The 15,006-nt window shown below is 41.0% G+C and overlaps 1 protein-coding gene across 1 annotated transcript in view; it reads left to right on the forward strand.

The window, feature by feature from the left end:
* The first annotated feature begins 3,818 nt into the window (after nucleotides 1-3,818).
* Nucleotides 3,819-15,006, forward strand: part of KCNK10 (potassium two pore domain channel subfamily K member 10) — a 64,607-nt gene continuing 53,419 nt past the window's right edge. The window contains exons 1-2 of the mRNA XM_027638143.1: nucleotides 3,819-3,894; nucleotides 4,459-4,516. Of these exons, the coding sequence (XP_027493944.1) occupies nucleotides 4,465-4,516 (52 nt within the window). The 5' untranslated portion in view covers nucleotides 3,819-3,894; nucleotides 4,459-4,464. The remainder of the gene's footprint in view (nucleotides 3,895-4,458; nucleotides 4,517-15,006) is intronic.

Raw genomic sequence — 15,006 nt, forward strand, 5'->3', positions numbered from 1 at the left:
GTTACATCAGAATAGCTTCTAAATAATTCTTGCCATATTATTAATGAACTGCAAAAGGGCACTTAGCATTTTATTTTTCTTTCAATGAGATTGCTTGTAATAGAAAGCCTATTTTCTATTGTGTTGTGATTGTCACAGGCCCTGTTCTGTAAGAAACTGATTCTCAACTAACACCAACTCTGAGGACATTTAAGGCTGAGCAATAAACCCTAAATGAGAAGGAAGAATTTAGGAAGACCAGTGTGATCATGGCTAGGCTTCGCGAACGAAGATTTGGGAAGGCACTATCCACATTTGCTACAGGCACGTTGGTGGCTTATGAGGCCAATACGTGACAGACATATCCGATTGCAAAAGGCACAGCAGAAAGACTCCTTAGATGGTGTATTCTGCAAGGCACGGTTCTTTCTGCGTTGCCTTTTTTCCTCGAGAGTGATCCTGCGTGTGTTCTCGAAGGAGACAGCTGCGTTATAGATGGTGTGTCTCCAGGCCTCCCGATTTGAGGCCAGAGTAGACCAGTTATGGTGATCAATATGGCCAAGGCTGAGATGTTGTTTCAGGGAGTCCTTGTATCTTCTCTTCGGGGCTCCTCTCATGCAGCAGCCAGTGGCAAGTTCACCATAGAGCAGGATCTTAGGGAGGCGGTGGTCCTTCATCCTTGAGACGTGTCCTGCCCATCGCAGCTGCGTTCTCAGTAACATGGCCTCAATAGTTGTGACTGCTGCTTGCTCTAGTACAGATGTATTGGTCACATAATCTGACCAGCGGATGTTAAGGATTGTACGGAGGCAGCGTTGATGGAAGCGTTCTAGGAGACGCAGGTGGTGGCGGTAGATGACCCATGATTCGGAACCAGTGTGATAAACTACTGATATAAAGTCAAGTCCTGAAAATTCTTTTGCAGGTACTAAAACAGATTGATCATGCTACATTTATTTTTTTTTTCTCAGTGAGCTTTCATTTAAATATTAAACATTACTGAATCCACTTAGCTTATAAAAGTTGACAGAGTAACAGCTTGAAACACTATAGCTTCAAGGCACCAGTTCTCCCTATCATAAGAATTTGACATCACTGAGGGGTGAAAGGCCTTTTATTTGCATAAGATAATAGTTACGTTTCTATGCAACAGCTGTGCTGTCAAGTGAAAGATGCACTCATTGTGCCAAATCTATCTCTGGAGTAAACCCATTGATTTTAAATGAGTTACTTTGGGAATAAATTGGCCCACTGGATAAAACTGCAGGTCTGAGGCTCTGAAATAATTGAGCAAGTTTTTCATGCTCATAACATACTAAAAAAAATTGCAAAACAATTACATGATGTACCTGACATTTATGTACCATTACATTTATGTACCTGGCAGATCAATCACAATTGATTTGCCACAAGGTTTTTAAGTTATATAGCGAGGGCAAACATTTATGTAGAACTTACACTTTGTGTGAATATGTGAACATTAAGGGGATACAAGAAACATGAATATGTCATTGTGTCATTATTATCTATTTAGTGTTACAGTAAGTCAAACAAATATGAGATGTCTCTATTTTGTCATTTTAATAATAAAGGATTCATATGTCCACATGAAAATTCCTCTTCTTTAGACTGTAAAAATCAGGATGATTTTCTGGTAATGAACTACCTGAAGAATTCATCTCTAGACTATAGACTTCCTGCATATCTTAGCAGGAATTTAATGCCATTGGCCTTTCAGGGGACTGTTTCATTTTGATTATCTTAGGTGAGTTCTCCGTGGACAGGTGTCTGTGGTACAATACACGTCATCAGTTAACTGCTGGTAGTTACAGCACAAAGTCAAGGTAGTGCTTGAGTTAGGGTGACAACTGAGTAGTATGTATCTATATTGTAGTTTTTCCCAGTAATGTACAAGGTAGATGCCAACGAACTGGAAACTTTTGAATGCTAAGGAAAAATTATTTACATGGATATATATTATATATGTGTGTGTATAAATACATGAATAGCTCTTTATTGATACATATTTGATAAGTGATCTTGTTAGGCATTCAGAAGGCTTCTTTGAAATCTTTAGGGTTACTGTAAACATGATTCAAGTGATTACAAGCACAATTAGCAAAGCCTACCCTCACTTTTGTTTCCATTCAGTTTGCAGAAGTAATGTCAACAGAAATCCCGAAGCCTGTTCAGAATGCATCGTGGTTTGCTTGAAAAGGAAATACCTTGTGCTCCTGATGTCATCATTGCAATCATCTCAAATTCAGGTCTGACTGAGCAGGCTCATTATCATTCTCACCATGTCCTCCCTTAGAACAGCCTCTCCCGCCTCCTCCTGTACAGCACAAAACAAGAGCCACAGGGTGCTTGGATTAGGGAAAAAAGAGACACCCAGCACCTCCCCCCAGGAAAACTTGCTGCATTACTTCCATGTAGTTTCTTCGAACTACATACTGCTTTACAGGACCTTGTACACCACCACCAAATGGAAGTGTGGATTCACAAATATTGATTTCCTCTTCCTGCTTAGGATTGAACAAAGACTGGGAACAAGCACAGATTTAGCTTCAGAATGTGGATGTGAAAAGAGTGTGCCAATTTCCACAGAGTTTCCTGAGGAGAGCCACACATTACAGGCTGCTTTGGTTTGGGGGATTTTTTTCTCCTCACCAGGGCAGATTTCTCTCTTTGGTCTTACAAGGTTAGCTAACATCTGAGCAACAGATAGGAAAGCAAGACAGAAAAAGGGCAGTTGAGCAAAACGAAGTACAGGGCAAAAAGCAGGGAACAAATGATCTCAGGCACCAGGTTTAAATCACAACCATGTTTCCTGAAAATTCAGATCATCTATGGACCTCTGGATTGATTCTGGCATGTGTGTCTGACCATGACCCACGGAAATTTGTGGATCTCTCCAATAAACCATCCCCCGGGAATGCTCCCCTTCACACAAAGAGTTGATTTCCCCTGTGGAAGAGAATAGGCAGGACAGGGTTAACCTCTTACAGTTTTCCTTCAGGCCCCCAGAGGGGCTGGGGTTTTGTTTTCCTGGGTAAGGGAGGGGAGCTGGGGCATGTATTGTAACTGGAACTGGAGACCTTTCTGGTGTTACCAGCCTGGTTTAGGTTTGAGGGAAAGCCTGGAGAGGACGGAGAGGAGGGAAGAATGCAGACTTGGAAAGCAGCAAGTGCTTGGTAATTGCACACGTGTCCTCCATTTCCCCGAAGCCTCCTGAGACCTTAGGGGGCTCCAAGAGGCCTTCAGCCTCCTGCCCCCTCCCCGCAGCTTGGCCACAACTTACAGCCCTTTGCCTTGACGCGAAGTGTCTAACCCTGCCCACCGTGCGGACTGGGGACAGAATGGGGAGCAGGGGTTCCCTGGCTTTCGAGGTATCCGGTTCCGGTCCCCAGAGCCCGCGGGGGCTCGGAGGACCCCTGCCCTTCCCCTCCCCCTGTGCTGCAGAGGCTCTGGATGCTGCCGTACTCCTGCCATGTGCTGCCGCCGCCGCTCCTGCTGCTCGTAGCTTAGTCGAGCGTGTCTCCGGCTGCAAACTCTGCCAAACAAGCCTGCATACCCCTCTCGGGAAAGATACCCACTGAGTACTAGCCGGAGCCTGCCCCCTCCCTAGGAACCCCGCCACCACCTCTTACAAAGGGACTCACAGCCTCTCTCCACCCTCTTTTTAAGCCAGTGCAGAGAGGGGGTCCGTGAATTCCCTCCAAAGCTATAGGGTGGCTCCCTCCTCCTCCTCCTCCTCCTCCCCTTCCTGCTCCGGCTCTCCTGGGCGAGCCAGGCTGCTGCTGCATTCAGTCGGGGTGGTCCCCAGCCTCGCCCCTGCCTCGCCCTAGCCATGCTGCTGCGGCTCACGCCCCATGGCTGACTTGTTACCCCTCTAGTGCCCGGGGCTGAACTGAGGTGGGCGCATTTTCGGGTGGTGTCTGATGCTAGAGAGCGTGTGCGTGTGTGGGAGGTGTCCCTGGGGGTGTGGGGGGCTGGCCGACTCCCCGATCCCGGCAAGCCTGCTTGCTCGCCAGCCCGGGTGGCCCCTCGAGTGGGCGCAGCAGAGGGGCCACGCTGCAGCGGGGACCCCGCCATCCTGACATCTGCAGGTGGATGGAGCGAGACAGCAGCGGGAGCCTCTCCTGGAGCCAGCAGCACCCTGGACCCGCTGGCCATCTCAGTCTGCTCTGTTCCTGCTCCCCCAAATTCTCTCCGGTCCTCAGTCTATCCCTTCTACCCCTCTCTCTGCTGGGGTGTCTGCACTCCTCCTCACCTCGTCGGCACCAACGCCTCCACTCCCCTGCCCGCCCCTCCCCAACCTCTTCGATTTATTTGTGTATTTTTTTCCTTGGCAACCACCAGTTTCCCTCAGTCAAACAGCGCAGGCTCCCTATAATTTGAAATTAATTTGTTTGACTGCAGCATCGAGACAGGAAGGTTGGGAATTTATTTAATTCTTTTTACTCCCTTTGCAAAAAGGAAGCAATGAAATTTCCAATCGAGACTCCAAGAAAACAGGTGAACTGGGATCCTCAAGGTTGGTGATTCTCTATTACTATCATTACTGTAGTAATAACAATTATTATTATTTCTTGTGTCTGTTGACTCGTAGGAGAATATGTGACTCCAAATGGGAGGAGGCGTTGGATGCTTGGCTGCTTCCCATGTGCGCTGTTCAGTCTTTCTTGCTCAGTCCTAGCAGTGCATTACAAAATGCTACTCAGATGTGGGGTTGGGTGGCTGCGTGGGTAAAACCTCTTCAAGGTGTAAGTTTTACAGTTCTATATTTGATATATCTTTTCCCTCCCCTCTTCTCCCTTTTTCTTGAGTATTTTCATGGTAAACTTGCCTGGGATGGCAGTGATCTCTGGCTCGCAGCATTGTTTGTTTTATCAGTAGCTCCTTTGTTGTTTCTAGTGATCATTGTCTCTGCTAAATGGGTGGTACAGGAGTGGACACAGATGTGACTGCTTGCTCAGGGCTCCTCGATGGCACATGTTTTTTGGCAGGAGCAAAATGCTGCTGCAATATAACCCTTAGTGTGGACGGTATAAAAAGACACATTAAATAATAGAGCCCCGAGGGACTTTTACACTCTTTACTCTGTGTTGTTAACAACTGACTGGCCCAAGTGGATAGTTTGATTAACTATATAGGTAGGTTTGGAGTCAGACTTGGGGAGTGTGTTCATGTGATGGTGGAAGGAGATTTACGCCAGTGCAGTGGTTTTCAATAAAATGATCCAAGTGGTGTTTGAAAATCATAATCAAATCCTCTCCTTTCCTGGCATGAGGAGGAAGTTCATCTGCATCCTACAGAAGTGACTGAAAAAACCCTACTGGTAATTTGTATACTGGTGTGTCATATTTCTGTGCATCATTAGAGAAGCAAAACTACTTGAAGCTGTATGCTCAGGTTTGCAGCAGAACTGCTGGCAGCCAGTCACTGTACAGCAGTGCTTGCAGGAAGTATGAAGTGATAGCATAGGCTTTGATTATTCGTCTTTATTCCGCTGGTTTGGTTTTAGTGGTCAATTTGCTTGTCATCTCCATGCCCTCACATTCACAAAATGAAACATTAGAAACAGTTTCTCCTGGTGTAGAAGGGATACAGCAGAACAATCCTCTGAGCAGATCTGATGTGCTGTTTAAACAGTATACACAATTAAGCTTTAGTTTAAGCCTTACTACATCTCTAATTAGGTGAAGGCTGAAAACGACACATCAGCCTTCTCCGCCCTCAGCTTCCCAAAGAACACGTGGATAGTCGTGCTAACACAGATTTGATTATTATAATAACAATATATCCCTTATCCTGTGGTCAAAATTCTGTGAAAACTTGCCCTTCCCAGATGCTTTTCTGGGTATGTGTTTGCTGCAGCTTCATTTTTATTCATTTTATGTATTGCAAAATGCCTTTTATTGCAAAAAGCTCTTCTTTCCTCTGACAAGGCATACAGAAAGATGAACTGATGACATTTGGTGTGGAGCTCCTTTGCTTGGCAATCAGCTTTAAAGCGTATGGTTCCAACAGGTGGTTTGCCACAATTTACTGATGTGACAGAACTATAGAATGCTGTAGCAGTTAACAGATCACAAACCCAGCAGGTTTCCTCTCTGCCAAGCTGAATGCCTGCTAAAAACTGCAGAATCCTATTAGTTATTTCTCCTCAGTGTATTGACTTTGTTTGGCAGGCAGAATGGATGCTAATGTATAGCCAAGGAATGTTATTTTCTAATTCTCTATGAGACTCGGGAAATAGATAAAATTTGGTCAAAGGGAAAAAAGGCAAATGGGCAAGGAAAAACTGTCTAAGGCCCAATCCTTTAATCAGTAGAGGAACAGTGCAGTGACACTGTACTCGCATACTCCCACTGAAAAATTAGTTGTGTGTGTAGAAGACAAGGTAGATCAGAGTTCTATTACTTTTGAAACAAAAATATATTTATGTAGATATAAATGTTACTAGCGATCTACACAAAAAAGCTAAAAGCTCTAAAATGAATTTAATTTACGATTACATATGTAGTCTGTTCTCTGCATGTAGATGTGAAGAATGATATGTTTTGCATCCTATGTGGTATCTTTGGAGTTAAGGACTGAAGTAGCTTTTCTTAGATACAAAGATCAACATGTAAAAAGTTGGTGGTGCAAGGATGCAAAGAGTCCTGAATATTAAAAGCACAGCTCATCTCCAGTTAGTGTTCACACTCCAATACCAGGCTCATTTCGGGTTGTATTGTATGATTGTGCCCTGTTCTGGTCATCAGACAGAGAACACACAGTTTCCATAGTTTTGTCTAGTAGAAATTGTGCTAACTTGTGCTAACCATACTCGAAGGATATCAACTGATGCTCCTGGCAAGCAAGCTAGCAGCCCAAGGACAAAAGTGAGAGTTATGGTATCTCAAAGTTTGTTTAGATTTGATTATTCCAGGCAATATTTTCTAGAAATTATACACATTTCTAAAGGCCAGGGCCCTTGTTGTGGAGGTATGGCTGACTTGGAATTGATGATGCTGCTGGTTTGAACCCAGGTCAGAATGATAGTCATTGAAATGAATTAGTGCTCAATTCCATAATACTGACTGAATATAAATGTTTACATAGATAAATAGATTAGAGACTGCTGGTAATTTTCATCTGATATAAAACTGATATTCTCAGTTCAGATTAGCAAAGATCAATATACCATAGAAAGACTTTGTGGAGAGAAGAGGTGCAAAAGAATAGAATTGTCATGAAAGATGGTGTCTGACAGATGGCTAATGGGAGACTGATTTCTTGGCCATTAAACTGGGTCAAACAGGGCTTGGAAACTGAACTGTGATATTATCATTTTGTATGTTATCTTATGTCTCTGGTATAAAGTATACCTGCATGTTCTGTGTAAATGATGAGTGAGTTTTCTAGATAAACAAAATATACATTCTGGAATTGTATAGGGTCCAGATTCCTACAGTGAAGTCCACTGTTATCCCAGGCAATGAAACTATGTAAATCCATTAACAAACAGATCAAACTCAATTCCAAAAGTAACTGGGACTTGTCCCTTACAATCCAGTGTGAAATATGCCCTAGAATCCCATATGTATTGACTAAAAACCACACAATTTGTATACAGTGAATGAATAGCGTAAGAAATGAGTAAGAAAACCAAGAAGGCACTTCAAGAATGTTTTAGGGAGCATGGGACCCATAGAGTAGGGCTACAGGATGTCACACTACCTGGCCTTACATTTTAAAAAACAAGCTTGCCATTTGTTTTACTGGTGGAATCAACCTGTATATACACAATCAGAAAACATTTGATCTGCCTATCTCTGATTTTTGCTTGTCGCATTTGATACAATTCAGGTAAAGCAATAACTGAAATTAGTGAAAGACCAGATTCTTAGTTTCATACCTCATACAACTTCTCATCTATAGATTTTCAGAGTATAAAAGTGGATTTATAGCAGCATATGAAGACATTAATTCTCATAATTGTTGTTCGTATCTCTCCCCTTTCTTGTATTCCTCTTGCTGTTTGTTACACCCACCTGTTGTCCATGCTTTAATTGGCTTATTATGTCTTTGCACATATATTTTTATACAGTACCTAAACCACAAAATGTTCCTCATCCTGTCTGAGACATCTGGATGTTACAACAATATCAACTTTTTTCCTAAAAATTACCTGCTTAAAATTGATGTTTCTTTGTAGAAAAGAAAGGTAGATGAGACTGTTTCCAATAAGATCAAAAATGACTCCAAGTGAGACTGTCTAGCAGGGTGATGGTGAGATGTCTTTTCCAAGGGAAGTATGTCTGCCTTACTGATGCTCTTAGCAGGCAGCAAGTGGAGTTCAGTTTTGTTCCATCCTTTGTGCCTGCAGTTTTTTGCTGTCATTGCAGTGATACAGATTGTCAAAGCCTTTTGAATTTCCAGATCAATGTTTATCTCTACACTGATGTTTTGGAACTTTAAAGTTTTGATACCAGTTCCTGCATCCTTTCACAAATATTTTGTTTTTATAGGATAGCTTTCTACACTTTGGAGTTCTGAAACCATGCCTTTATTACTGTCCTTATATTTAGTGTGGGAGTTAGTGGTCTGTGGGGAATTCAAACCATGGTTGAGAGTCTGGAGTTCCTCTTCAAATTTTGCTACTGACTTACTGTTTAACCTTAAGCAAGCTACTTACCCTTTCTTTTCCTTCCTTTTCCTTGACTGCAAAACAAGAATATTAATACTTTCCTAATGCACAAGGGTGTTGTGGAATATAATTAACTTGTTTAGAGCAATCTAAGATCTGCTATTGAAAGAAGAGCATATGTATTGCAATCAAATGCTAAAACAATTAGGAGGGAGCAAAACAGCCTGTCATCATACACAGATCACATCAATTAAGAAATAAGGTAGTCTCTGCAATTTACAACTAGAGGAAACTAGTATCATTTACTCTTCTTTACAGACACTGAAGATTCAATTGAGTTTCCCGTTAGAAGTATCCAAACACCTTTGGTATTCCCAGGCTGCTGCTCCAGAGGGGCTGAAGTCTTCCATAGGTCCTTTGTTACCTGCCATGGGATTTCTCACTTCGCCTGAGGCACCTCAAGCAGTACTAGACACCTATATGTGGGATGTGTGGGACAGTGAACTGAGTCTCAAGTGCCTTCATGCAGATATCAGGATTGGATCATCCCTTGAAGACTGTTTGAAAAATCTTCAGCATCAGCTACTCAGTACAGATTAAACTGATGCTGCTGGTGGAGTTTACAAATTGCTGCAGTACTTGCTTTTTCTGTTGTTTTATTCAAAGACACCAATGCAGAAGGCAAACTTAATTATAAAGATGTAGATGAGCAGAATAAAGGTGAGCTAGACTGTCTTTCTGCATTGGAAAGTCAGTTCTTAGTAGCTCAGTATATGAAGACTGTTCTGCGAAGCTATAATGTGTAAAAAAGTAGCTCTGATGCCACCAAATGACCCATGGGCATGGTCAATGTCCCTGTGCTAGTTGTGTCACAAAATCATACTGGCTACTGGCCCACCCATCTGATAGACTGGGACTCTGCTGTGCCTAGTAAGCATGGGAAAAATTACCCAATAGAAGTTGAGTAAACAGGAAGTCAGTCCTGGAAGTGCGTGGTGTAGGCACAATAGTGCCAAATACGGTAAGGTGAAAAAATTGAAGAGTTTGGAAAACAAATAGAAAAGAATGAAAAAATCAGAACTATGTGGAGCCTGCAGGGGAGACAGATAAGTACCGGGGACCCTAATGTGGTAAGAGATAGAAAGATACAATTAAATTAGGAGGAGAGGAAGAAAGACAGCAGAGAGCTATTAGTTTCGTTAATGTTGTCTTTAGGATGCCCTGGAAATGATAACACTAAGGACTCAGAAATGTAAAATTAGTAGTAAGAAGGTGGCAGAGCAAAGGACTGGGCAGCAGCTTTGTTAGTAATAGTGGAGAAAGACTGAACTCTAGTTAAGGTAAGAAAGATGAAGGGTAGGGTATCATTAAGATGTCATCTGTACTGTGAGAAAAGGAGAATGAAAAAATCAAAGGCAATATGAAGCCGTAAGTCTAAGATAGGAAGAGCAATAGAACTGTCAGCAGTACGAGAGGTTAGGACAGAATTATTATTTCAGTGAAGAATACCAATGCTCTTTTTTGCCACATGTACAAGAGTAATCTGTTAATGGCTTTTGGACAGAAAAGTCCCTTGGGCAGCTCTTGAAAACTGATGCTACTGAAGTGATGGAGTTTGCTTTTGGGATAAAGATATATGATACCAGTTGTAATTGGGTAGGCTTTAGTTCAGCTTTTGGCGTTTATGTGGATTTATGTAGTTACTATGTGGACTGTATCAGCTTCAGACAGAAGTGCGTATTAATGGTGATACACTTTAATTCATACTCTCTTGATTTAATCCAGAGCTGGGAATTTTACCACTCACTTTGGTGCGAGCAACATGAATTCTTCATTTTAAAAGAACTGTGTTGTTGCCGCAGGCTTTACTGAGTTAAAAGTAAGAGAGTGCCTGGAATCACTGGGAAAACAGAGGCCCTAGATTTTGTGCTCAAAATAGGGTAAGCACCTGGAGTGAAATAGGGAGGGAAAAATGAGGAGGTCAGGATAAGAAAGGGGTAACCAACAGACTAGTATTGAACAGGTAGAGTATTACAGAATTCAGTGTCATGGGAATGCCTAACCTTTATTTTGTAATAATCTCAGTGTAACGGCAAAAGCTGAAGGAGAAAATATGAATGCTGAACAGTGGTCTCTTTTTTTTAGGGAAGTTTTATGTAAAAGAAGTGACATTCAGCAAAAGGCTAAATACTAATTTTTCTAATACCCTTTTTTATAGGAATGTCTCTGGTCTTTGTTTTCTGTAAGGATGAAAACATCCTGGCACCTACCTTAGTCATACAGAGGCTGCTTATATTCCAGTTCCTGAGCCATTGGTTAAACTTTTATTGTTTGTCTATAAAGCATGTATAGGAAAACATTTTATCGATAATGGAAAATGTGCTCTAAGATGAACCTGCTGACTTTCATAAATAATGTCCCATGCAGTTCTCACTGGTTACCCCAATGAGGTAAAACAACAGGTGAGAACAGTGCGTATCCTATACTCTTGTACTTCAGAGTGGTAGTGCCAATCCTTTTTAGTCCGTGGACCATTATTATTCTCCAAACATACCTTCTGGGCTGCTTTTCACACAATCAAACATCAACTAAGATTATTTAAACAAAATTATATTTCATATATGAACTATGAATCTCTTATCATGTTAATGAATCACAGAATTTAGAGGCTGTGTCGTTGGTCTGGGAATGCTGAGACCAAGAATTCAGATTTCATCTTTTTCTTTAATTGCTAATAAAATTCTTAAGCTATTACAAGTCTTACTATTGTCAAAGTGTCCCAAATGCATGCGTTATTATGTGTTATACAGTTGTCCTAAAATATAAGCATAGGAGAACACTGGTATGATTTTGAGGTTGAGGCAGAAATTTCAGTGGGTGTATCCTGGTATTGGAAATTGAAATGAAGGCCAGTAGGGTGATAGAATCTGTTATCAAAATCTGTATGAGAAGAAAAAAGAGGTAGAAGAGAACAAAGAAGCTTAGCTTAATTTTAATTTCCTGTTTTTAAAATCAAAGGCACCATCCTGCTCAGAGCTAGAGTTGTGACAAGGGGCATGAAATATAACTTATATGAAAGGGAGTGAAACTTGTTACACTTAGGAGTGCATCTGGAGTCCTGAATAGCACTACCGATCAGTTGCAAAGTCTGGATGTGGGTTCAATTTTTTTCTTTTTTTAATCCTGGCATAGTTAGGTCTAGTGTTTCGTTTGAGTTTGCTATTTGAAATTTGACGTTTAAAAAGAAATAAAGACCTAACAAGGAGAGACAAAGCAAAGCTGCTTCAGGAAATGTGGATTACAAAAGAGTGAGTCCCAAGTGTGACAGGATCAGATCTGCTGCCAGAAGTGCAGAAAATGCAGAATGAACAGGGTGTACCTGTAGTAAGGCTGAAAATGCTCTGAAAAAAGAAAGTGTGGACATGAAAATAAGTTTGGCAGCCTTCAACTAAAATTCACTGTTTTCAAGCACATGATGTTCTTTCTACCTTTTAGAAGTAAGTGTATAACCGAGGTCAAATTTATAAAGTCCCTGAAGTATCTTTATGTCCTCTGTGGGTTCCTCAGGCACGTATCAGGGTCTTTCTCTGTGAGCAAAACTAAATCGCAGTATAGATAATCTCATGGACATATTACAGAATATTTTTATCTCATGAAGTAAGTATCTTTCATAGATGATGATTTGTTTATTTTGCTAATCTCTCATTAGAGAAACAGTCTTATGACTCTTCCATTTTGTTCCTCAATTCTGTCCCCACACAGATGCATTCAATAGATCTTTAAATTGCTTTATTTCTTTTTCTGATAATCTGTGGATTATTTATGACTGAGTGACTATTTTTTTACCAAAGACTGTTTAACTAGTAGGGGGTAACAAAAGATAACACCCTAAAAAATCTTCTTAGAAAGCAATATAAGTTATTTTGGTAGCACTATCCTACAGGATCATCACAGTGCTTTAAGCATCAGGCTTTGAGTTTTGTTAGAGCCATATGTCCATATCTCAGCAGGACTGACTCATCTTTTCTTCCCTAGGAATTAAAAAACAACATGCTACTGACTCTACTGGATGAGGATTTTGGATTTTGGCACCTTAAACTTGTGCCACTGAGTTTCTGAAAATTCAGTAATACGTTGTTGAAGGGTTTCTTGGATTATTTCTCTCTTACTTAATACTGTAATATAATAATACCAGCATGATTTGAAAACAGAAAATCCATACTGGCAGCTTGTACAGGGCTTTTATCCTCTCGAGTTTCAGGTTTTCATTTTCAAGAAACAAAAGGCAGTCACTAGCTACTATGTGTGAAAAACCTCATGATGAAAGAATTATGAAAGAAACAGTACTGCAGAAGCTCACAGTTGAAATGAAGGAAGCACACATCTCAGAGGCATTCTTCTAGGATAACTCAGATCCATCACTGATTACTTACATGTTGAGACTGCTAAGTTTGGATTGCACAGGAAAGCACTGGACACAGGCCTTGAGTACCAGCAATCATGACAGCTACGGAAACAGCAGCAGCACTACTTCTTTATGATGCTACAGCCACCATCCTAATTTGCCTTTATAAGAAGCAGAGCCCATTATTAGGTTACAATGATATACTGACATGTAACCTTATGACCTGAATTTCTTATTGCTACCAGACATTTTTTGTTGATTCGGTTTTCTAAAAATAGGCATCTGCTGACATTTAAGAGACTTTAAGGTAGCTGAGATATTTGTATAGGTCTGGTATATATGATAATGGACCTAAGGGAGACCTCTGCCCTTCTGGAGCAACAACCAATTAGGGTATGCCATAATCTCTTGCATGGTACATAATATGGATGGACAATTGAATTACACTTTTTGAGTGTGACTTAGTTGGAGAATAAAACAGCTAAATATAGGTAGGTGTCTGAAATCCTGAGGTTTTCTAAGTTTCTAAGGACCTGTTATGGTTAGGGGAAACACAGTCAAGTATGGTTCAGGAAGCCTGGAGAATTCTCAGCAAATGTCTTGTTTAGGGTCAGCAAAATCACTCTCTGGGCTGCACTGACCAAATTTGACTACGTTTGTATTGATGCTAATGAGATGTATTCCAAGTTATAACAAAGGAAAGAAATGAGACAAAGGTTGTTTCTGCTTGAATTTTACTCTTCAGCTAAAATGGCTTTGGGTTAATCCTCTTGTTAGGAGGATTTAAGGCAGGTGTACACCACTTCTTCCTGTTGGCTTAATTCTCAGTAGTTGCTTTGATGTTACATGGAGTTACACTCCATGGTTAGTGCAGCTCTGCTGAAAGTTATAAAATGCTAATCTGAGCTTTGCATTGTTAGCAGTGACTTCATTTGTATTCCCCAGCTCTGACTGCAGGAAAATGAGTTCATGTTCACCTGCTGTACACTGTGCAGGCAAGTTTTTGCTTAGGTAGAGTTTAATTATGGACAAAATTGATTGTGGGGCCTTAGGTTTCCTTTACTGTCTCTTTGTTAAGTCTGATCTGTGAATGCATGTAGCCACATTTCAGTGATGCAGTATGGCAACACTGTGAAGTACTGTGACATGTTAGAAGCCATACCATATCAGCAGATGGTATCATTATATAGCTATCGAGTTTTATTATATTTCAAATTACAACTGTATTTTTACACTATTATCTGAATAGAAGCTGAACATTCTTATGTAATTCAGGTGTTGTATCAGACTCCTTATCATCTAAGGTACCCTAAATTATATACTATATAGCAAACTCCAAGCCAACTTTGTGCAGCCTGGCAGTGACCTGGAGCCCCATGTACCCAACCAGCCTCCTAGTGATGATGTCTTGAGCAGCATAATGGGTCTGATGTCTCTTTAACCTAATTCCTTTTGCTTAACTGATCCCTCTTTGACTTACAGTCAATTTCTAGTAATTGTCATACATGCAGACTCAACAGGTAAATAATTTCTGACTGTGGCAGCTTTACTGGTGAAACTTACACACAAAGTGTAAAAGAAAAATGTGTATGCTATAAGGCATTCAGAATAAGAGAAAATAAAAGTGGCTACGCTGAACAAGAGCATTCAAACAGCAACCTCCTCTTCCTTGTAAAACATCATTTTTGCATGGAGTAATTTTGTAGTAGCCGTCTTGCTTCACCTCATTCCAGATTAGGTTTTTAGAGTATTGGAAAACTTTCATTCTGAGTGTTAATGTGTATGGGTGTTATAGGCTATAACTCCAATGAGGGAATTTTTCCTTTCCCCATGCCTCCACTGTAAGAAAAATGGAGTTTGAAGGGGGAAGGGAGTCAATTAGCTTTAGAAAAGGTCTGACTGGCAAAGCCGAATTCCTAGCTAATGGCCCAACGAAGGCTGGAATGGGAGAGGGGAGGAGTTTTGGGGGGGGGCAGTTTTTGCT

Source organism: Corapipo altera, unplaced genomic scaffold, assembly GCF_003945725.1.
Source record: "Corapipo altera isolate COAL_440 unplaced genomic scaffold, ASM394572v1 23, whole genome shotgun sequence".
Lineage (NCBI taxonomy): Eukaryota > Metazoa > Chordata > Aves > Passeriformes > Pipridae > Corapipo > Corapipo altera.